The sequence below is a fragment of the Cyprinodon tularosa genome, unplaced genomic scaffold (assembly GCF_016077235.1).
Source record: "Cyprinodon tularosa strain WSP-4 unplaced genomic scaffold, ASM1607723v1 ctg267, whole genome shotgun sequence".
Taxonomy (NCBI): Eukaryota; Metazoa; Chordata; class Actinopteri; order Cyprinodontiformes; family Cyprinodontidae; genus Cyprinodon; species Cyprinodon tularosa.
The window spans coordinates 117,305-141,665 of NW_024038971.1; the positions used below are offsets into that span (position 1 = coordinate 117,305).

The 24,361-nt window shown below is 38.8% G+C and overlaps 1 protein-coding gene across 4 annotated transcripts in view; it reads right to left on the reverse strand.

Moving 5' to 3' along the window:
- pbx1a (pre-B-cell leukemia homeobox 1a) overlaps nucleotides 1–24,361 on the reverse strand; it is a 69,175-nt gene that overhangs the window by 12,355 nt on the left and 32,459 nt on the right. For all 4 annotated transcript variants that reach the window (XR_005281153.1, XM_038289268.1, XM_038289269.1 and 1 more), the window contains exons 3-5: nucleotides 3,256–3,500; nucleotides 1,064–1,254; nucleotides 280–415 (exon numbers count right to left, since the gene is read on the reverse strand). Coding sequence is in view for 3 of the 4 variants with exons in the window: in XM_038289268.1 (XP_038145196.1) it covers nucleotides 280–415; nucleotides 1,064–1,254; nucleotides 3,256–3,500 (572 nt within the window). In the remaining variant the exon portion in view is untranslated. The remainder of the gene's footprint in view (nucleotides 1–279; nucleotides 416–1,063; nucleotides 1,255–3,255; nucleotides 3,501–24,361) is intronic.

Genomic DNA, 24,361 nt, shown 5'->3' on the forward strand with positions numbered 1-24,361 from the left:
GTGACACTAAGAAATACATATATCTACTGTATATAAACATTGTACATATGAATTAAATAGACTGTGAAGATGATGACCTAAATAGACTTTCAGAAGTAACAGTTAAATTGGCAAGAAGATAACATTTGTTACAAGCTTTAGGAAATGTTCCTGAAACTGGCAAGTTTGAAACAGACAGTAGCCCAGTAAACCGTTATGATTCCTACATGGAAGAAAACTACTTTAAATCCAACATTCCTCAGGATGCCTGGGGAGCATAGATCAGATCTATCTGATTACCTGTGACACAGTGATGCCACACTTCTTGGCCAGCTCTTCTTTGGCCTCCTCACTTGGGTAGGGGTTACTGAGGTGGGAGTAAAAGTACTCGTTCAGGATCTCTGTGGCCTGTTTGTTGAAGTTTCTCCTCTTTCGTCTGTAAGATAAAAAGCATAATAATAATTTTTTTAGCTATTCATTTCTCTTGGATTTTTTTCAGTTTCACAATGAATAAAGGCTGGCATCTCTTTAATCTTTATTTAAACAGCTGTTGCAATAATATTATATTACAATACTATTGCTGCAACATGAATTTGTGTCCTATGTTCTGCTTTTACAATAGATAGTACCCCTGGTTCAGTGCCTCTCAATAAGCCAAGATTCTTTCCAGTCAGATAATTTAATTTGGTTCAAGTAGCTTTTCCCTGTGATTTTTTTTTTTCTTTGATTGTATTCGCCCTTTTTTTTTCTTTCCCTGAGAAAGTACTCTTGCTCAGTTTTTCTGCATTTCATTGTTTTTCCTTTCTTGGATTATTATCACATCTATTACTCCATCTGAAATTGACTTTATGCAACATAAAGACTGAACAGTTCTAGTTTGAGATGAACTGGCACTGATTTTGCACTGAAAAGCTGATTTTGAATAACTAAATATATATCAGTAAAAAGGGAAAAAAAAAATTCTTGATTCAGACAAAAATGTAAGCACAGAAATAAATAAAAATTAACCGATTAAACTACTAAAAATACATATTTCATTAGTTCCTAGCAAGTCTGCTCTAAAATGATGGTGATTCACACAGACCTGGCGTCCAGAAAGCGAGAGCGCAGGATCATGACGGCCTCACAAGTGCTCTGCTTCAGCTGCATCTGGATGGAGCTGAATTTGCGGTGGATGATGCTGACCATGCGCTCAATCTCTTTGGGCGAGATGGGTCGTGTTCGAGACTGCTCCCTCAGCAGGTTCATCACATGGGTGGTGAACTCATTGCACGCCTGAATGAACAGACAGACAGGATTCATAAGAGAAATAACTATCTCAGAGGCTCGACAGCTTCACACAGAACAAAGGGGTGAAATTGGATTCTGAAGAAGCTGCGTGGTTGCCCAACCGGCCCTGAATTCACACGAGAAGCACTGACAGTGAAACAGCAGTGGTGTTAGAGGTAATAAGAATGGTCTAAATTAAAGCGGCAGACACAGCGCCATGTTTCAAGGCAAACAAATGTGGCAGTGGAGTCATACAGCGGAGGCAGTGATACTCGCGGTGCTCTGCATATTAAAAAGACTTCTCTTCAATGGAAGAGAAAATGTGACAAGTGAGCAGAAATGTAAAATGACAGCAGGCTTTCAGTCCCGTTCACGTTCAAGAGTTTTAAGCTGTCTCCCTCTCTTCTCACTCCATCTTTCCGTCTACCTCTGTCTGTGTCGGAATCAGTCACTGGATATGACTGCATTCAGAGTCAAGGTGTCTGTTGCTTGTCAACACCAGGGTTACGTCAGTCAAAGTGATCCGGCGAGCAGCCGTTCTGCTTGCACACACACGTGGAAAGACACTACTCACTCATCCCAATGCAGGGCGTACATAGCACGGTGACACAAAAATGCTCAGGTGTATATCGACTGTGACAGTTAGCGATGACTAGCCTTCCTCTGAGAAGATGACAAACCCAGAAACGCTTTGACTTCCGAGGGAATGACAATACGTTACAGTCTTTGGAGGAGAGCTGGTGTGTGACTGATATAATGGCTGCTTGCCTGCTAAAGATAGCGTTGCTAAAAGCTTGGCATGTCATGAGTTGTCCTGTGAGTTCTCATTTGAAAAGCGTCACACTGTTATACAGAGAGAATGAGCTCCACAGTGCAGCCATTGTTTATGTGAACTTATTTCTATTTAGATTTGAAGATTAGACTTTTGTCTCAGCTTGCAACAGATAAAGAGGGAAGACCTAGTTTGCCCACCACAACAGTCACTCACCACATATATAAAGGTATTTAAAAGGCCTCATTAGAACGTCTTTTATTGCAGCTGTAGTCGGTGAAAGTTTCTTAACTCCTTTATCATCTCGTTCACTATTGATGGAATGCAGCATGATTTCTATGAGCTTCAGTAAAACTTGGTGAGTTATATTCTCACTAAGTTATATGGGATCAGACACTCAGTAAAGATGTAATAGCTTTATGTCCAGAGAAAAGCCGGAAGGAGCAAAAAAAGGAAGTTTTCCTTCCTTTCATTCGTAGATGTAATCTTTCAAATTGTAGAACAGCAGAATATTTATACAGAAAATGCCCCATATGAGGTGGTGGTGGACTCCTCCAGTGGTCTGGGGCTCTTCTGTTCTGTAAAGCAAGTTTTCTTTTGCATCTTTCTTTTTTAGCATATATATGTGTATGTTTGGTGTTTGATTTTTTTCTCATTTTGTGAGCTTTTTAAGTTTGAACCAATTGTTTGTTTGCAGCATGATCTGTTGTTTTCTGCATGTTTGCACCAGTTGGCCACTGTACCACTATGCCACCATACTGTGACATTATGGTTTGATCAAACCTTCCTTAACTTAAAAAACAAAACAAACAAAGCTAAATGTCTCCTTGTTGACACAAAGACCAATAAGGATCAATTATGATTCCTCACTTTTTCCATCCCCCCAGCCTAAAAGTCTTGGGTCATCCTTGATTGCACTCCATCTTTTGAATCTCATGTTAACAATATTACTCTGCAGCATATTTCCACCACGAAATGATCAACTGTCTCCATCCATCTCTCACACCCACCTGCCCAACCATTCTCATTAATGCACTTCTCACTTCACAATTATATTACTGTAACTCCCTTCTTTCAGGGCATTGAAAATTACTTAAGCTTAGTGTCTACATGCTGTATGTAGCACTGTATTTCAAAAGAAAACAGTGTAAATAAAAATGAAGTCGGTGAAGATGCTGGATCAGAGAAGTGTTATTGGATTTAAGGTCACCGGGTCAATAAAGACTATTTCCCACCTGTTCGTACTTCTCCAGCTCTGTGTGGTAGATTTGTCGGATCTGAGACAGCTTGGCTCGGTAGTCGGAGTGTTCTGCCGAGTTGTCTGCACCGACGCCACCAGTGGCTGCCGCGGCGGCAGCAGCGGCTGCAGACCCGCCGCCTTTCTCTGGTCCGGCCACGCCCTCTGCCAGAAGCATATTGTCCAGTCGCATCAGCTGTGGATCTGGAGGCTCCTCCTCCTGGGCGCCGCGGATACTGAGCACTGCAGAGGACAGACACGACATACATTACTAAACACACCTTTTTAACTGAAACTACAAGAGTTTGACACACATAAAAAAGCATCTCTTACTGTTCCCCCTGCTGCAAATTGCAGGCTGAACTTGCTGAAATATGGCTGTCATTATTAAAGTTCAAGCCTGTGCTATAAAAATCTGCAGCTTCAGAGTCTGGCAAGACAGTAAAAGGAGAAAATTTCATCGATTGAATCTATAAATTCATTTAAAATGAACAGAACCTTTACGAGAGCTCATCTTTTACTTCTCGCTGTATTTAACAGCCCCGGGTTTTAGTCTTTAGCTGATGGGTTTTAGCAGAAAACATATTAGTAAGGAAAGCATGAAGCATTGTAAGTGATTAGAAGCACATCACTTCATTATTAATATGAAGGATGTGTGACTTAAGAACAGTTACTAAACAAGAGGAGAGTGAAAATAGTTAAAACTTTATTATTTTCAGAAGCACGTCAAGCGATCCTATCATCCAGTTATCAGATATTTATTATCTTGTTAGATGAAGTAGATTCTACCACATAAAATCTGAATTATCTCTGCAACCGAAATGTGAATTTTGTTTAGTTACATATGACTCCTTCTATACTATAGTAGGCTTGTTTTATTTGCAGTGAAGTAACACTGCAAAATAAGTAGATCATAATCATCAAAATATGAGGCTTAGAGAGAATTAATGTTTTTAAGTGAAAAAAGTTTAAAGGAATGACAATCTGTATCGTCACAGCAATATTTAAAAAAATATCAGTTAAGTCAGGTTTTCCTAATATAGTGTAGTTGAAATGCAACATATGTTAAGCTTGCTTTATGTATGAATTTTTATACATTGCCTGAATCTGTATCGCATGTATCTAATCAGAGGCGAACATATAAGATTAATATGTGATTCAAGGTGTGCCGAAATCAGGAAATTATTTTAGAGCAACAGTTCCTGAGAAAAAAAGAGAATAGATTAAAACTTTATTCACATCATATTTACATTGTGCTTTGTAATCTGAGGCGAAATCATTTGCAGCTTTGCGCATGCGTTATACATTTATAACAGGAGAACTAAGGCAGCTGTCTGTGCCTGTGAGACAGTGCTTAGGAAAGTGGGGAGAGACTAATGGCTGCTCTTACTGCTGTCGTGGGACAATAACAATAGAACCATTGCTGCTTTCACATGAAGTCTCTAAACTTGCCAAAAGCAGAGAGAAAAGTCACTAGATTTGTCTCTACTTGTTTTTTTTTGGGGGGGGGGGGGGGGGGGGAAGATTGCTAGAGGGGTCTGAAAAGTTAAAGTCAGACAAAGTGGCTATGTTGGCAACATAGGACTACTTTCTCTAGTTGCTTTTTCACTACATAAGGGTTCACCTCACTGTAGCCGCCAGCAAGCTTCAAACACTCGCCACCTTCGCAGGGAAACAGACAGGAGCTGGTGGTGTTAGATTTTTAAAAATAAATAGTAACACTTCATGATAGCTCTGATTATGACTCAAACAAGTGTGCACAACTACAGTATGCTATATCATATGCTTTCCCCTGTTTTAATATACTTTTTAAAATTAAAGTGTGGTGGCTTTTATTTTGCTGTGGCAGTTCGCTATGATCAATTACATGCAGGAAAAAGCCCACACTGGACTTTGAATTGTTGCCAGCCTTTAGAAATGACACTGTTAGGATAATCAACATCTTTTAGGATGCTGCTTTTATTAAGTTACCTGCATTAGCACAGTAATTCCCAATAAAAGATAACTTTGCTAATATAGGATGCTTAAAAGACAAGAAATATGTTTCCTAAATTTTTAATAAACTTGAAAAAAAGTATTTTTTTTTTTTTACCATGTAAATCTGGTCTAATAACTTATTTGTAGATGAGATTACACAAAGTATAAAAGCTGACCAAAATCAAACAGATTGAGATGAACTTGGCTCTTCAATGACTTCCAAGAAAATAAAACCAGGTACAGAGACCATATTTATCCATTTTTGCATGATTTAAACAGACAAGTGTGCCCCCTCCTCAGTGAGAGCTGCTGCTGTCCTGCCTGTTTCAGCCACAAGAAGGCTCCCTTGGTACAGAAGATGAGCTTCCTTCCCTCCTTTGAGTTGGAGAAAGCATCCAACCAGGTGCAGCCCTCTACTCCATCTACTGTCTTCAAGGACAAAGACGCCACACTTTTTAACAATGCATCCATCCCACTGCCACTCTACATGTCTGCCGTCTGATGTGTGCAGACAGTGAGGGTGAGTGGCAGGATGTGTGACAGAGCAGTAGAGCCATATTGCAGCTGAACAGACTCCGGTCGCAGCGATGGCTTCTTTGTAAGGCGGATGTAAGGCTCAGGCGCCCTGTGACCTTTTTGGAGAGCAGGGGGTCCAGATGGATTCCAGGGCCGGCACGAGGAGCTCTCACCTCTTTTCATCTAGCCCCCCCCTCCCCGACATTTCTCTTTCCCTCCCTTTTCTCCTCCAGCAACAACATCATCCATTCCCATCAGCTCCGAAACGTGAGCAAGCTCCGCTCAAGAGGCAAATGTCAATGGCCATCAGACGACTGGAAAAGGTCAGGAGTTCAGATGGGGAGCAGACGACTGTGCGTGTGGGTGTGGAGTCTTTGTGTGTTTGAGCACGCTGGTAGATGAATATCTGGAAATTTTTCATGTGAATCACACCGGCGGGAAATTATAACACTCGCCTATTTGATTCTGACAAAACAGTCGCAGCATCCCAACCAGAGGGGGAATCTAATGAGCCTAAGAGTGATTTATTCATTCCTTCCAACTCCCTGAGTGCACAACTAAAAGCATGAAATGGATTAAATAAATACAATTAATAAGGAAAATCAAACAATCCACTGTGCTGTAGCATAATTACCTTAACCACAGCCATCAGCTTTATTTATTCCTGTTCAGTAATGGCAATGAAATTGATTAGACCTCAATGCCAGTCTGAGTGCTTTGCTGTGAACTTTGCAACCACGGTCTATACATTAACGTAATCACCTGACAGTGGGAAGTGGCCTCTATTACAATAAATCACGTGCAGCACAATAACACCAAAAACCTTTGATACACATTTTACAGTCTATCGACACGGCTGCGAGGAGTGGGGGGGGGGGTTCCTTTACTTCATCAGTCCCTGATTAGCATCTATAAAAGGAAGATGGCCATCATCTCATCTTGATCATTACTGACAGGCTTAATTGAACAATGAGAGGACACAATTCCCCTCTCCCTCACCCACCCCCTTTTCCTCTCTTTTTCTCTCCTTTCATTCATGCACGCTCTTGTCAAACTGCTTTCCTGAAATGTGGGACACCAAACTCAAAAAACGCAGAAGCTTTTAAAAAAAAAAAACAAAGAAATATAAACAGGCCCCATAAATGCCTTCTGAATAATAAGCGGTACTCTAAGAATAAGCCTTTTGTTTATTTACTGATATAATTATTTCCTGCTTATGTTGTATTTCCTTAAGAGTTGGCCCGTGCCCGCTGCTTCGTGTTTGCTAACAACAGGCGAACCCCGGGCATAGTGTTGATTGGTCGGGCCATGCTGGACACATACAGATGAATAAAACATGTTACACCAGTGGCACGGGAAGGGGGGTGCTGCGGGGGCTGCAGCCTCCCTCGTCATAGCCTCAGCCCCCCATGGTGGGGGGCTGTGGAGTAACATAATATTGTACTTAAAAACATGAAATTATTTATGAATTTATTTTTTAAAAGACTGTGTTTGATATGGGATTAAAATGATGGGCTGTGTATAAGATATAAACTAATGATTCATTATTTTAATATTTCATAAAAAACTAGGCTACTCCCCCGGAAGCTTCCGCCACCTCACATTCGTTTAGATATGGCTAGCAATAGGCAGCAGAAACGTATTTCTGACTATTTCGAGGTAAGAAATGGTTTCAATTCCCCTATACTGCATTTATTTAGCGTTATTTATTTCTTATTTATTTCTATATGCTGTGCCTATTCGTCGTAGTCCTGTGACTGAAGAAGTCTACGCTAGAATAAGGCTGCATATCACTAAATATTATGTCTGTATTAAGCTATTTAGTGATAAAATATGTTATTTTTTTTGTGTGTGTTTTTTGTTTCAGATATGAAATCATTCCCCATATCCATAGTCGAATGGACTTTCAAGACGTTCATTGCTCAGTTTAGGTTATATTTAGGCCGTGTTTCATTCAAGTATTCCTGATCCTGTTGATTGGGAGCTGTTGTTTGTTTAGAATGATTAAAAGAGAAGAAATAAAGTTTAAAATGTTAATGCTTTGTTCCGAAGCATTTGAAATGGCAGTTTTTGGCGACAAATGTAGGCCTACAATATTATGTTAAAAACGTCAGCCACAGCCCTCAACATAATGACGTCATGTGTTTTCCAACCCAGCCATCAGCCCCCCTCGCTTGAAACAGCTTCCAGCGCGCCTGTGTTACACAAACATACGCTTCTAAACAAACGACAGCTTCTGTACTTTGTCAGAGAATACATATTCCCTAAACTCTGTTAGGTTTTGTTCTTTTACAAACACATAAGACCTGTAAAGTGTGGCTTATTTCACCCTGATACCCCTTGATAAACTCCAGTACGGCCAAATGCTTTAAGAAGTCACAAAATGAGTAAAACTATGAAGGCCTCAAGAACTTTGTAAGAGAACAGCAGCGAAAGAAAACAGTGGCTCTCACCCGATGTGACCTACAGTAGGTTGTGCAATTTGTAAAGAACTGGCAATGATTTTACTCACTAGAGATGTTGATCGAATTATTAAAACCACAGAGCATTCTATTCGTACTGATTCAGATTATAAATACCCAAGATGCTCCTTAAGTTATCACCTAAATAGCTCCTATTAGGGTGTACTGCATTGCCAAGCAGCTTCAGCTTCTCAACCCAAAGTGACCGATGTTCTCAAAAGGCGAGGGAAGAGAAGAGCATCATTTGTAACATCGCTGAAAAAGATATGATAAAATATGTGGGGCCTTTGGTAAGTTAATGTACTTCATGGAGCCAGCTTTAACATTCCTCTGAGAACAGCCATTTAGATGCACAGCAAACAGCAAAGTGTTGCTCCCACTGATTGCTGGATTGCTCTGAAAACAGAGTTATATCAGAGTTACCGCCCACATCACCGACACAAAGTGGCAAATAAAGTCTGACAAGTTTTCCATCTCCGTTCATGAGGATTTACAAGTGTTTCTCTTCTTTTATTCTATTCTTTTTTGTATTGTTCATTATTGTTCCTGTCTTGGTATTTTCTGCGGATACACCTAAGTTTAGTAATGTACAGTATGAGAAATACAAAATGTTTTGGTCATTAAATAAGTATTTAATAAAGTGCAATAAATTATTAGAATTCAATGAAGGGCTTCTTTTTTTCAAATTAAGCAAATAGTAAAATTAAATTGTTATGCTATGTTATGAAAATAAACTTTTGATGCAAGAGAAAATAGCCGCTTATCAATTTAGGATTATTCATTTGATAAAATCAATCAACACCAGATTAAATCTTTATTGACAACTTGCACCTCTACTATGATGCTGGAATAGTTTTGCAAGAAGGGAATCAACCAGATTTGTGGATCTTTCTAAGCTGTAGCATGAGGCCAAATAAGCGCTTTTGAATGAAAACATGTTGAATTAATGATGCTGAAGTATTCTGTCACAATTAGGGAGATTTTAAATCAAACAAGGCAGGAGTGATGTCCCTGACAGCCTTGATGAAAGTTTATCCCCTCTGCCTCTAACTGGCAGCAAAACACTGGACTGGATCCATTTCCCATCAATAAAGTAATGCAATACACTCTGCAGGCCTGTGGTGCAGATATGTGTGTGTTTGTGTGTCTTTTCTTCTCTACGTCACATAACCCCAGAAAGGACCGGGCAGTGGCTGCGTTTCCTATTGATTGTGTGGGCACACGTCATCTAGGGTTTCAGCAGTTAATAAATCAGGCCTGCTCCTGACACAAATCTCTGAGTGTGTGTGCCTTTTTTTTTTTCTGTGTGGGCCTGTCACAGAGCAGTCAGCAGGAGCGAAAGCGACAGCCACATGATAATGTAACATCACCACCATTCATCCCTGCCACACAGCATTCTGAGACAAAACAACAACAACCTGGGAACTAGAGGAAAATAAATAAATAAATAAAAAAACTCAGCACGATTACAACAGACATGACAAGTATCAGTAATTCAAACCCCTTCCCCTCCTCCAGCTCCTTCCAGGAGTTAAGCGCCTGTCTTCCATTGCATCCAATAGCAACACATTCTTCTTCTGTAGCAGTTAGGTTTTAGGCCTGCTCACCGATAAAGGGGAGGAATCTACTAACTCTGTTCTGTATACCGAAAAAACACCAATCAGATCACTCTAAATATATATTTTATGTCAGCTTTCAAACGTTTACAGTATTTTAACTCTTCAGTAATATTATGGATAAAGGGGAGAATTCAGTCGAGACAGATGTTTCTCATTGGCTCTACCTTTCTCATACATCAACTCTTAGTTAGGTAATACCTCTATGCTGCTATAGGGTAAAACTGCTGGAGGACATGGAGACCTCTTTTCGTAATTCTGCTTTATTTTATCTCTATTCTTCCATTCTGCAGTATGTGTTTCCACCCATAGGTTCATGTTCTCTCTGCTTTTCTTGTTATAGTAGCTTCATCTGGTCTGTTCCTGTTTGGCTGTGAAACCATCCCGGGGAGAAATATCAGCTGTGCTGAAGCCATGAACACCTTTATTTATAGATGTTGGAGTTTTGCTTTTTTTTTTTTTTTTTTAGTGGACAGAGCCACCAGTGGAGCTAGTTAACAGTTACCTTTTGTACATCTGGTTCTTTTTGTCTGTATTCTCTTTTCTAAACCCCAGTTGCTGAAGATTCAACAAAATGCAAGTGAAAATCGTCGCTGCAAGCTCATGCAGGAGGAGCATGTCTAACAATCTCATGACTTGATGCATCACAGTGTGACAAGGGCTTTTTAAAAAGATACAGATTAGTTTCAACAATCTGCTCCTAAAGTTTAAATGCCCTTTTAAAAATCATCTTTAGCGCAAAGTTCTAGAAAAACATGATATTGCATGGAATTAAAGAGTGAAGAACCACTTTCATGCCCTCATCCATTGCGGGGCACCGAACGATGAGCTTGCTTAAAGACAGCTCCTACTTTATTCCTGACTGTAGGTGAAAAAAGTTGTAAATACTTTGCTACTATATATATAATATATACTGTATTGCTACTATATATATTATATATATATATATATATATATATATATATATATATATATATATATATATATATATATATATATATATTAGAAAAACACACCAACTGGGAAAGAGCTACAATAATGTTGCCTTTATTGAGGTAGAACTCTTATTTAAAAAATGCAGCAATGTTAAAACCACAAGATAAAAGCATCTCTCAAACAGCTGGCTGGCTATCCAAGCATCTAACCAGATTAATTAAACAGCTGATATCAGCTTGCTGTACTCATGCTACATTAGAAAGAGCAAAACAAGATAAAGGTACATTCTGCACAATGACCAATTGAATATATAGCTGTATATATAACAACAGTTTATTGGGGTGATTATCTAAATGTTATACCATTTTACCCGCAGAGGAAAGGGTTTTATTAAAAAAAAAAAAAGCTTTTAATAAAGCACTTTAAATTAATTGTATTTTATAGTATGAGAAAACTATACTTTTGAGAAAACTTTGCAAGGTCTAAAATGTTTCCCTCCGCCGCCAGCTAATGGGAAGCTGTGCTGCTTCGGTACGCTAGGGCATAGTCATAAAGTACCTCTAAAGCAGCTTTATGTTTTATCAGCCATCTGAGTATCATGTGCCAAAAGAGGCCAGAGTTGAAGTGTTGTATCTGACACTGTGGTGGGGGGATGGGGATTACCGAGGACAAGGGGAGAAAAAAAAAGGACCAAAGAAATAGAGAGACAGGCCCAGAAGAGGAGATGTGGACGGAACAGGCTGGGAGGGAACAGAGGGATGGAGGGAGAATGAAAGGCGAAAAATAGAAATGGAATAGGAAAGCGAGGTGTCAATTAAAAAAATGAACCCCGATGCATTTGGGAGGTGACAGCTGGTGGGAGACGAGCTGACAGGCGTCACATTAGGCGGATTTGGTGGCCGCTCCCCTCATCCCCTCCTTTTTTTACTCCTGCTTTCCCTCTGTCTATTTCCCTCCACGGTTTTCTCCAACTGGCGACCGGCGGTTTCTCATGCGACAGCAGTGGCGGCGGCAAGCAAGGGGAAGAAATCAGCTTGGTGTTTTCCAGAACAAGTTTCCCCTGCAGCTACTCCTAATAACGGTAATTATCGTCATCATCTGAGGCTTAAGCAGGCCAGTTTGAGGCCTGAGGGGCTGGCCTGATAATGAGGCATCCAGCGCTAGAGGAGAAGACCATTCAGAGCACCGCCCCGCCACCAACGCCGAACACCCCCATTTAAAAGCCTTCATTAAAATAAATCATTATTCAAGGAAGGAAATACATTAGCCCCTGGCAGTCAGTCCTTTTAAAGGTGTCTTAAAATATATATATATCATTGATTGAATCAAACTCATGCTCAGCTAGTACAGTTTCTACCAGCTCCAGGCTGTACTGGGAACAGCAGTGGCTCAATAGCTGAGGAGCTGAGGAGTAGTCACGAGCTTGGAGGCTGCAAGCAGAGCCACAAAGACATGTCTGCAGAGGGAGAGTCAGTCAGTGCATGAAGGCAAACATTAAGTATACAAAGGACTGCTATCTCTCTATTTAAGAACAGACAAAGGCTTGGTGACTAAACACATTCCAGGCATCCTTTAAGGCATGCTTTTCTTCAGGTAGGAATTTGTGCGCACTTGGTTGTTTGTCCTGTGTTTCTCTGTGATGGACTGGGGACCTGTCTAGGGTGCAAACTGGCTCCTCCCAGTGACTGCTGGAGAAAGACACAATCCTCCAACCTTGCATGGGTAAGCAGGTATAGCCAATCGATGGAAAGCAGCCAGACTGATTCAGAAGATGGGACTGATGAAAAATATAACATTTTCCCTTCTAAAACTACAACTTCTAGACATTCCTCTTGTTTTTTTGTTTTTTTTTTACTTGTGATTGAAAGATTGAAAAGAGCAAAACCTACTACTAGTACTATGTATTAATAAAATAACAGGTTTTAGTCTTTAATGCCATGACAAAAGGTAAAGGACCATATGGTTTGTTAAACCATTGTTCGTATGTAATGTGGACCTTGTAAAGCTTTATCTTCTAAATTATACTTGGAATGAAAAGTTTGACAAACACTGTTGGACAAAAGATTATTGAACCTTTTTGTTCCCCAATTTCCTTCATACTTGAACCCAGGCATCCTCAAAGTCGGTCATCGAGGGCCGCTGTCCTGCAGGTTTTAGAGGTTTCTCTGCTCCAGCACAGCTGGTTTTAATTGAAAGCTGATTAACAGGCTTTTGCTCAACTGCACTCATCATAATCAGCCAGGACCGACTTTGGGGATGCCTGCTTTAACCCATATAGTACATTTTATAGCATTTTTTTCAAAGAAAAGCCATTGCCGAAGCATTACTAAATGTTTTAGTGGTATCTAATGACTGAAACACTACTGAAGGTAAGAATAGTTTTGCTTTCTTTTAAACTGGCCACAGACAAAACCTCAAGAGAACATAACAAACATCTGCCTGTTGTCTTCTGAAGAATCAGGTTCAATCAGCGTTCACTCCGACCGAGGTCAAAGGCTTATACAGTAGTCAGTCACAGGTGTTTAACAGCTAATGCAAACATGACACAGAGCTGAACACGGTCATTTTCTTCTTTTTTGCTGTCAGAAACAAAAAGCCTCTGGTGGATACAATCAAGCCTTCGTCCTTTATTCTGCAACTACCAAACCTTTGTCATCTTAGTTGCAATTTCCACCTGCTTTTATTAGCAGATCAAATAAAAGGAGGTTAAACCTTTTCTACACAAATCTGTATAGACTTTTAAACTTCTAGAAAATTCTTTAGTTGATTAATCAATTGGTCAGGGAATTTATTCAGATAGATATTGGGATTATTTTTATCATGCACTGAATTGCTTCACAAAGTCATCTACTTTAGCTAATAAATGCTATTCTAAAGTCGGTCGACAGCCAGCATAGGGATGCTGTCCTGGAAAACAGTTGGTGAGGAGGTGATGTGTGAAGTGTTAGGAGCCCAGAGGACACCGCCCATGATAGTTAATGTTGTGCCATAACTGTTGTCCGACAAGTCCTCCCCATGCAGCAGGACAAGCCGTGAAACGAGAGGTCCGATAAAACAATCCCTCCTCTAGTCCGCTCGGTGTGTGTTCCTGCGCGTGGCACATTTCATAAGGCCCCGCTCTTTGACTGTTGATGAGTTTATGCGAAGGTAATTAACAGTAATTAATCCTTAATTACAGCAATTAGCAGAGTCGCAGTAAATTAAGCTACATCTGGAGGCACGGCGCAGGGGCTACACGAGAAGGGGTGGGCTCTTCGTCAAGCGAGTAGGGCGAGGCTACGTGAGGGAAGCAGACTGGGTCTGCCTGAGATGTTTCAGGTTGCAATACCTGCTCTAGGGGCTCTGCTGGGACCTTTACCACACATGGGTAGCTGATAGGGGCAGGGTCTGATAAACATATAGTGCGGGTAGAAAAAAGGCTTCTTTGGTGAGCAAATTGCTTCATCTCCGGGAAAGAGGCTCCCTTAAGCTAGCACGCAAGGACACCTGCCATATGGCCGCTTATTCACAGCAGTGCTTGCAGTTCTGCTTCACTGTGCTCAGTTTCACCCGACAACATGTGAACATGAATTCCCCACAACCATCAACAGAGATCAAATCTGGCTCACTCTAAAATAAAAAAAAAACTCATTACAGCACCTTGTTAAAAAATGTATTTGCAAAATTCTTTTTGGCACTTTGTCATGATACCACTCCAATTTCAGCACAGCTAGTTGGGGTTTTATGTGATACACATTCTCTAACATTTAAGTATGAAAAGAAAATATAAAAAGTGTGGCATTTATATATATATATATATATTAAAGGCTCTGAATCAATGCTTTAAATGCAGCTGAAAATACAGCTGCAGGCTTTGTGCTTCTAGAATTAGTTTCTGTTTTTTCTTAATCAAAAACCTTAAGCTCAGACATGGCCACCACTAAATATCTGAGGGTGGTAACTGATCAGAAATCATCATTTAATTCAGGCAAAAAAAACGGTTCTGTAACCAGATTAAATACAAGCTCAGTAACTTTAATCACCAGATTTCCTTTCAAATTGAAAAAGTGAACATGCCTTCTATGATTCTGTCCCATATTAGTTGGTTTTTACCCATTTGAGCTCAAGCTAATGTTACAGCTCTTAAACTAGATGCCAAACGATACAGTTTTTTTAAGGGTGGTGTGCATACAGAAATGAATCTGTGATGCTGATGCAAGAAAAAAAAGCTAAACACAATCCAAATTATCGCTGGCTAATGTATCTGTCACTATCTAAAACCTGCAATCTCTCTATAAACAAGCTAGAAAATTCTAGAGAAGAGAACAAACATGTTTCATTACTGTCCAGTAACACAAAAATTGGTGTGGATAATATGAACAAATACGGATAAAAAATGTAAACAAATAAATGCGCGTAAGATGCAGCTAAAGAAATGGCTTATTGATAATCAGAGTTATTACTATTAAATTACAGTTTACCTGCTCTTCCTGCTATAATCTTGTGTCATGCAAGTGTTTATTGTCTAATAGTTGGTCTGTCTGTATCTAAGCTACATTTTAGTTTTATAATCCATATCTAAATGCATTGTGATTCTTATTTTGATACAATAATTTAATATTTTTAGATCGACTTTTCCGATTTCTTTAGGGACTGCAGGTGAAAAAAAGCCTTTTAGCTGGCTAATTGGCATATTGACAGAAATGTTATTCATATTCACTGTTCCCATAATAAATAAACAAACAACACACTAAAACAATTTTTTTCGTTAAAGGATTTCCTTTTATTTAGTATAATCCATTCTTACATTAACTATAATAAGCCTCCCTTTTCTCCTAAAGGAAAGCAACCAGAAGAGCATGATGCTGACACCTTTTTTTATTTTTACTGGTGAAGTTTTGTATTCAGGGTGATGGTCCAGTGCTAGTTTTTCAACACAGCCTTTTTATAAAGGTTACATCTGACCTGTTCTGACCAGCATATCTTGTTCGTCATGTTTACCTATGAAAAACAGTTTTGTTATTTAAAGAGAAAGTAGGATTCCTCAAGACTCCTCAAGGAGATGCTTTTTGCTTTTAACCTAGAAGATCCATATTTATGGAGAGAACAGCTCAAGCCTTTCCTGTTGACCACACTGGCCCTAACAAAAAAGCAGTAGTTATGTCCAGATTAAAGTAAACACAGCTGGACAACCTTTAACAGTAAAGTTCTGTAGGCAGCTGGTTGCAAAGGATTTATTTTTGGGTATCAGTTAAAGGAGGCTGAAAACAAATAAACGCAACATTTTTTCCAATTTTTAAAATTGTAATTCAATCTAAAAATGCTGTATTTCTTTCTTTCCTCTTTCTGATAATTTACTATTTCCTCTTAGTCTACTATATAAAACCTCTGTAAAATATTGTAAAATATGTAATCATTAAATGCGACAAGGTCCAAATATTTTGTAAGGCACTGTATTTACAGAATAAACCAAATGTGCTTGTAACAGTATTAAATCTGTAGTATTACCGACCATCAAATAAGACTTTCAGTTGTTTCTTAGATTATCCTGTGATGCATCTTGGATCCACTGGGAGAAATATCTTTCATGATGACAATGCTTCTCTCTGTAAGGCAAAAGTGGTCACTGAGTGCTTTAAAATGGCATGATGATGATGTTAGCCATCTGACATCTGTAAATAGATATCCTGTTGTTCTTTCTATAAATAGCAGGACCTCAAACTGAGAATCTATGTGTACATGCATTACTCGAACGGGTTGCTAAAACTAAGACAACTTCTGCTGCAATGAACGTCAATATTTATTTGCCATTTATAGGAATGACAGATTGGCTAAGGGCAGCCTTTACAAGTTGACTCATTCACAGCAGAGGCCCTAAGGCCTTCCAAAAGCACATATCAAATCCCATGAAACTACAAAGGAGACTTATGTAGTCCTGTGACAAAGTGCAGCAATGTTAAAGACATTGGCATATTGTTTTCTGGTGGGTCTTGAAAAATTACAATTTTAAACTAACCGACCTGAGTTTTAACATAATATAAATTAGCAATTTGGGGTTTTAAAACATTTCTCTTTGTGGTGCATGTGTGTAAAAAATCAGGTCAAACTCTTTTTATAGTACATTTTCAAATCTAAAACACAAAGTGCATTTAACTTATACAGTATAAAATTAAGAGGTTGTTAAATGGCCTCAGTCCGAGTTCACAAGCATCTCAAAATGATGCTCAAGCATTATCTTGCCAACAAAAGAAAAACACAGGGGGGGTTATTACTCATGATTAATTCATTTATGGTTCATACTTAAATTAATTCTGTTTCTGTCCCTTAAAAAATATATATAAGAGGTGAGAGCTATTATGTGTTTAATGATCCTACTGGTCCCCTGCTGCAGTCAGGAGTTATTTATGTCAATCAATCTTTCCTTTAATTTTAACCGACTACCAATTGTTTGGTCTATAAAATGTAAGACATTCCTCTCAACAGGGAAGATCATGTAACTTTTATAGAGATTTGATATTTGGATCTAAAGCAAATCCAACATTTCATTGATTACTCTTACTTTATTGTATATTCCTATTTTTTGACTGAGGATAGCGGCATGTTTAAACATAAGCCCGGATTCAGTAAATTACAGAAATTTTAATAAAAGATTTTGTAAAACCCTTAAAAAGAAAAACAGAAAATAAAGATAGAAAGAGAGCATTGAGGATGGGTCGAGGCTGGGTCTTCCAACAGGACAATGACCGGAAGCTAACAGCCAGGATAACCAGAAATGTGACTGATCTAGAGATCTGTGTGGAGGAGTGGGCCAAAATCCCTCCTGCAGTGTTTGCAAACCTGGAGAAAAAATACCGGAAACATTTGACCTCTAATTGTAGGAAAACGCTACTGTACCAAATGCTAACTTTGATTTTCCAGGTTTTAAAATACTTATTTGCAGCTGTATCATACAAATAAATAGTAAAAAAAAAATCACATAATGTGATTTCTGGATTTTCTTTTTAGATTATGTCTCTCACAGTAGAAATGCACCTACAATGACATTTTATGACCCTTCCATTATTTCTAAGTGGGAGGACTTGCAAAATAGCAGGGTGTTCAAATACTTATTTTCCTCGCTGTATACATATTTCCCAAAATATTAACCTTTAACCTGTGTGTATGGTGATCGAGTTATATGTAGCAAAGGCCAATCATGAATAGTAAAATACATGAACAGATTAGTTTCAATTAGAACCCTTTATTTTTCATAACTCTGTCATATAAGGTTTTGAGCATCCTCATCTAAAAGCTCAACTTTTAAAAGTACAGTTGGTGAGATTTGCTACCTTTAACTTGTTTATGCAAACTCCAAAATTTAGCATGTAACTAAAATAGTTGGTTGGCATTTATACCCATTTAAAGATGAACAGATCCAGTTATTGCCGTTGTAAACGGGTTAAACACCTAGATAAATATCAGAGAATGGAGAAGAAATAAATTCCATATTCAAGATTCTCTTTCATCTTTATCCAGACCTTGAAAATCATCAAAGCAAAAGTCCGACTTTTCCTGACTTTGCAAACTGGGTGGGATCCAACAATATCCCCATAAATGTCCATTAGCTTCAACCTCTCAGCCACTAAAGTTCTAACATTAGGTGAGTCTATCCTACTGGTCAGTTGTATCATAAACATACAGATCATGTCTGTATATCCTCTAGTGTACTCAAGCAGTGCTTTGCAATTGGGAAATTACACCAATTTATATTTAAAGCTGATAATTTTTCAGTACAGAGGACAACTTCACAAACAAGATAGAACGCAAAATGAATAAATTAAAAAAGAAAAGATTTATGCAACTGAATACAATTTAGATTTGAAAATCTGCAAACAGCAAACTTTGTAGGCAAAATAATTGGGATAAACATTTAAGACACCTTTTGTTGTCTGTTTAAGTCTGCAAATCATCTATCATATCAAATAATCTTAAATCTGAGGACTAAAAGACGCTAAAATAACTTATCCATCAAATTCATTAACAGTCTTGGTAATGGTTGTTGCTAGATCTGATCAAAGCATAAATATCTTAAATTTGTCACTGAATTTGAAAGCCTCTGGTTAAAGTTTGTTCTCTTGGAGGCAGACTGACCAGCACTGTGTTTTTTTAAGGTTACAAAGTGCCTCAAATGCAGTAACCCTTGAGAGATTTGTTTCAGCAAACACCCAGTGTCTCTTAGCTTCTGCGAAGGAGCTTACTGTCAAAGAAAAACAAGCCAGACTGCTTAAGCTCTGCACTAGAGAATTGTTGTTCGGATGTTTTCAGAATGATTGAAATTCCTATGAGGTGTACTCAACAAAAGAGACTAAAGACGGTCAGTTTACTTTACAAAACCAATCCAAGCAGTCCAATCCATTGTTATTGTTTTGCGTATGACCTGGGGCATGATAATTGCTTGCTTTCAAATAAAGATGCAGTGGTAGATATTTTGCATAAGCAAAAGGCATCTATAAAAGACAAACAAATGTTTGCTTTTTTTGCTCTGTCACAGTTGTCCTAATGCAGAAATAATGCAAATAATATTCAACCCATGATTGCCACAGGGTGAGAAAAAGTTCATGAGTATGTTGTGTGAATGCAAAGATGCGTGTGTCGGTGTTTGTTGGGGTAGGGCAACGATTTAGAGCTGTAAGAGTGAATATGACGATGCAGAGCCTGCAGGCAGAGAGTGAGACGTAGTGAAACACAGTTGCAGAGAGCGAGAGTGTGTTTACAGCAGAGGTAGTGGTCCAAGCAGTCTAAGTGGCCTGGCTGGCAGGCCTACCACTCTACTAGCGGATAAAGCCTAAGTCATTAATCACAGGCCTGTGGGATCGTCCCACTGTAGCAGAATACTAGGTCAGAGGGAGCTCCTGCTGTCAATCAGCACTAAAATGTGTGTGAGACAGAATGGAGTGAAACTGTAAGTGGGGAATGTGTTTTTGATGTGAATGTGTCATTGTGCCTTCAGCGCAATAAAGAGACACAGCAGCGAGGAATTAATACATTAATGCATGCACCAGTGGAAAAGTGCTGGATGTCATTTACATAAACGTCCTATGAAGTCAGCTGTTGGAAATGAGAGTAGCATTTTCTTCCCTAAAAAGCCGAAGCCTGAAAACGATAAAGACCTAACCTACCTCTTTAAAAAATACTGATGTTCTAGCCAGCTCTGTGAACACATGCATTAAACAGCTATAGCCCACCTTAGCATATATGCTTCGGATGTGTTCCACAGTGGAAGCACCGATGCAAGGGTAATCAAATATCACAGCGTGGACCAACTATGATTATTTTAAACTGAAACTACACTATAAAGAAACTTCACTAACCTCAAGGTGATGGATGCTAAAAACCGAAGGAGTAATACCAGGTGTTATTCACTTTTTAGTTCACCCCACCATTATGCCAGGGGATAGATGGGGGATAGACTGAGCCCTCCTCAAATACATGAACCATAAATTCATAAACATCCACACGCGTTCACAGTTTATTTTAACACATTTAGCAGTAAAATTATGCCAGATTACATCACAATTTTTTGTGGATGCAAAGATTTAGCAGCCACCTGCCAGCAGAGCTTAATATCTCTAGAATAAACACTTTAAAAATTACTAATATGTTTTGCAGGTATGCATTCTATGTTTTGATGAACTCTGTGAAATAAAATCAAAATAGTAATTTACTACATTAGAGATATCTGTACTTTTTGTAGAACAATCCAAATGAGTCAGTATTATTTCAGTGGCATTGGGTTTTGATCAAGTTGCACACTTTTTGTTTTAAACATCTGTGTTAACAGTGTGATCGTGTAAAACTATTGTACCTTTAATGATATCTATTAAACTGTTAAAATCCCATACTAACCCGCATCTCCTTGTCTTGAAAAAAGGCCTAACAAATGAAGACAGAGACAGTGGGTTTAACAGGGTGGGTAAAAAAACGAAGCAGTTATACAATAGGAGCTTTTAGAGGGAAAACATCAAAAAGCAGCTGTCGAGATTGAGCTCTGTCTCTAATGATACACATTTAGAGTGCATTCATATGCAGAGTACATAAGTAGTGAAGACAGACAAAGTGTTATTATTGATAAGAGTGTATCGCTGCAGGTTGGGGACACTTTGGTTATCTGTGCTGAGGCCCTGCACTCAACTCAGACACTCGGACAACATGAAGCACTTGTGTTGACATTGGGCTCAGCTGTGGCTGTATAATGAGGTGTGCAATAGAAGAGCGGGGTCATCCTTGTATGAACGGATAGAGAGAGATCAGTAAACTGGATTCTATCATTTAGGACATATATATACATAGAGAAATATATTATTTAGTTTAGTACATCAGCAGAAAGTCACAAACTAAAATAGTCCTTTAAAGCATTAGTCATCCTAAATGCAGTAGTCTCTGTAAATAAATTGTTCAAAGATGTTCTCTTTGAGCATCCAAAAATCTAATTTTCTTTCTTATACTTAGTCTTGAGTCCATGAATTTTCCTTTTATTTAGCTCTAGCCTACTTCCCATCCGTTTTAAAATCTCTACAACAGAAAAGCATCCTCAAAGCATGATGCTGCTTCCACTATGTTTTCATATATGAAGGGGTTGTTGCAGTGAAGGGTGTCAAAGTTCAAAGCTTGGGATATTGTTTTATGACCCAACCCTGCTTCAAACTCCTCTGCACCTTTATCCCCTGACCTAATCATTGATTTCCTGGGTGTTCATGATGCTATTTGTTTGCTGATGTTCCGTAAGAATGTGTCCGATCTTCAAAGAATTCACATAGGTGTGCTAAATTGCGTGTGCATTTTATTAATTTTTTTTTTTGCACGTGTAATGAGTGGCCGTGTTGTAGCTGATTCAAAAAGATGGCTGCACAAACGGTACGACTGGGAAACCAGTTTGGTCCAGCCCTATTTAAATGAGCGGACAGCTCCAGGCAGTTTGAGCTTGGTCATAAAAGAAAGATGAGGTTCTAAGCCATGTGGTTTGGTAATGACAAAAACTAATAAAATAATAACGATAACAGTAATTGCAATTTATGGTGCACTTCACATATATACTCTATCTCAAAATGGTAAGAATAAAAGAAGAAAAAAATTGAGGATATGAACTAGTTAGATATATAAAATCATAAAACATGAGAAAGTTTTCTTTGTCTGATGATAGATCCTAGTAAAGTAGGAGCCCCAGTTAGATTTACAGCACATTATGTTCTAAACAACTGGATTCATCCCCTTTAAACAGCAGCTTGAACTGATATACCCAAAGCAAGGTAGGCCCACATAAATGTACTGAAAATATATGTTGTGCTTTGTGCAGAGCTTGTTAAAGAACAAAAAAATCCCTTCAACAGTTTCATTTTTTTTTCTTGCACACCGAGGCCATCAATTAAACTGCTTTATTACTACAAGCAAAAAAGTATTTAGGTACTTAAAGACAGGCATTACATTAACGGTTGTTTTACGGACTGACGGTAACATTTTATTGCGTACCAGATCATCAGATGTTTATCCAGGTTGATTATGAGCTGTACTAATCTATGGGTTTCCTACTTTAAAAACTTGATCAAGTACCAGCTTCAACTCGCCTCCCTGTCAGCCCCCTGGGTGCGACAGCACTTATATTCTATCGGTCAGCTTCCACACACCTGCATCCCCAGCTGGACTGCTTCCCACCTCCTCCCACCCACAAACCTCATCCCTCCCCAGCTCTACAGCTCTCTACTCCCAGCTGGCTGGGCTATTTATAGGTGCTGTTTCATTTCCACACCTGCAGGGAGGCAGAGTTGTCACAGTGGGCCCAACGAGCCTCTGTGGATTGTTGCATGGGAATGAAAATGCACCTTGCTGATGCAGAGACTTATTTTTGTCACTTTCTCTCTGCAACCCTGCATGCCACTATTTTGTTGTGCATGTGCAATGCGGTATGTGCTGTAAAGATAACATGCAAAAAGGAATTCATGTAAATAAGATTCCCTGGTGAGAAGTGTGACGGTTATTGACATGGATAAAGCTTTTTGAATAATCAGGTGGGAGCAGGTGCACATACTGTAAGCAGGTGGGTATGTTATCAGTATGCAGTTCCTCACAATACCCTGCATTGACATCACTCCTTTATGAAACCAATTAACTGTAACCAGCCTGGGAGTGTGCAAATAAATTGCACATGAAAGTTGCGGTTTTATTTAACTTTCATATTTTTTTTTCTCTACCTGCCATGCCTTTCTACTCTAGGAGTAGTGGGCACAGGATCCAGTCAGCGGATTACATTATCAGTCTGACCTAGTTGCCAGCTATCTCCTGAGACCTGAGGAGCCTGGCTTTCTGCACAGTCTTCCGCTGCTACAACTCGCACACTGTGTAACTTTAATTTATCAGGGGGAAGAGGAGGGAGAAATGTGACAGGTTGACAGTTTTCTTTGCCTGCCACTCCAAGTGCTCCCTCTCCCCACAGTGTGCTGGTTAAGGGTCCTCGCATACAGTGCATTACAGAGAGTGGCTGTTATTCAGCACCCAGGTAACTTATCGTCGAGGTTGGAACCCTCTTATTAACGTTAACGTTTAAGGTGAGACCTGCAAAGGATAATGCATGGCGCAGGATGTGGGCGAGGAGCTTTGTTCCCGGAATGAAGGAGCAGAAAAGCAAATATGCTGTCGCACGTAATCACACTTAGTCACCGGTAATAGTAGCAGAAATACAGATCATTCACTTAAATCAATGCTCCAATGCTTAGGTGTAAAAATACAAGAAAAGTAAAGGATTTAAAAATATTGCAAGACTGGTTTCTAAAGCATTCTCAAGCCCGACTGACTTTTAAAAGGCAAACTTATTTGGATTATTTATTTGGATTGTTCAAAAGTGCTACACTTAATTATTTTAATACGAAAAAAAAATATAAAACATTAAGAAAAGATGGATGCTTTGGTGGGTTTGTAAAGGAACAAGATCAAAAGAGATGGATGGTGGCCATGTTGTACCTTTTTTGTAGTTTTTGTTGTTTTGTAGCTGCCGTAAGTCAGCCAACAGATGCTGACATATAGCATGGGACACTTCCTAAAAACCCTTTGTCAATGATTTTAGTTTATATAGATATATTTTCATATGTATTAGTTTTGTTAATAATAATGAAAAGCACCAAGGTGTAATACAAAGTTTTTTTAGAGATCAATAAATAGTTAAAATAGATTAAATGTACGATTTTAACATTAAAATTGGAATTCATTTCTAGATTTTCTAAAAAATATTTAAGAAGAATGCACAATAAAGCTTTAATTCAAAGGTATATCTTGGTTTGTTTCCAACAGACATTCTCAAAGTTTGGGTTGTGTTGTTGCAATAGGTCCTGTGGGGACCCTCCAGATGCCTATATATTTATTTGTTTTTTTACAAGTGGAACTATTGTATAGCGTTACAGTGCAGAAACCTAGATTTGTGTCTGTGTTACACATTTAAGAATAAAGTTTTTCCATGATGCAGGAGGTGCTACAGCACCTGGCTGCAGACTGGCACAGCTCCATCCATGGGGAAGTTTATTTCCTTAATAGTTTTGGAGAAAATCATATTTTATGCCATTGTTAAAACCAAGTAAAGAATTTGTCAGAGTAA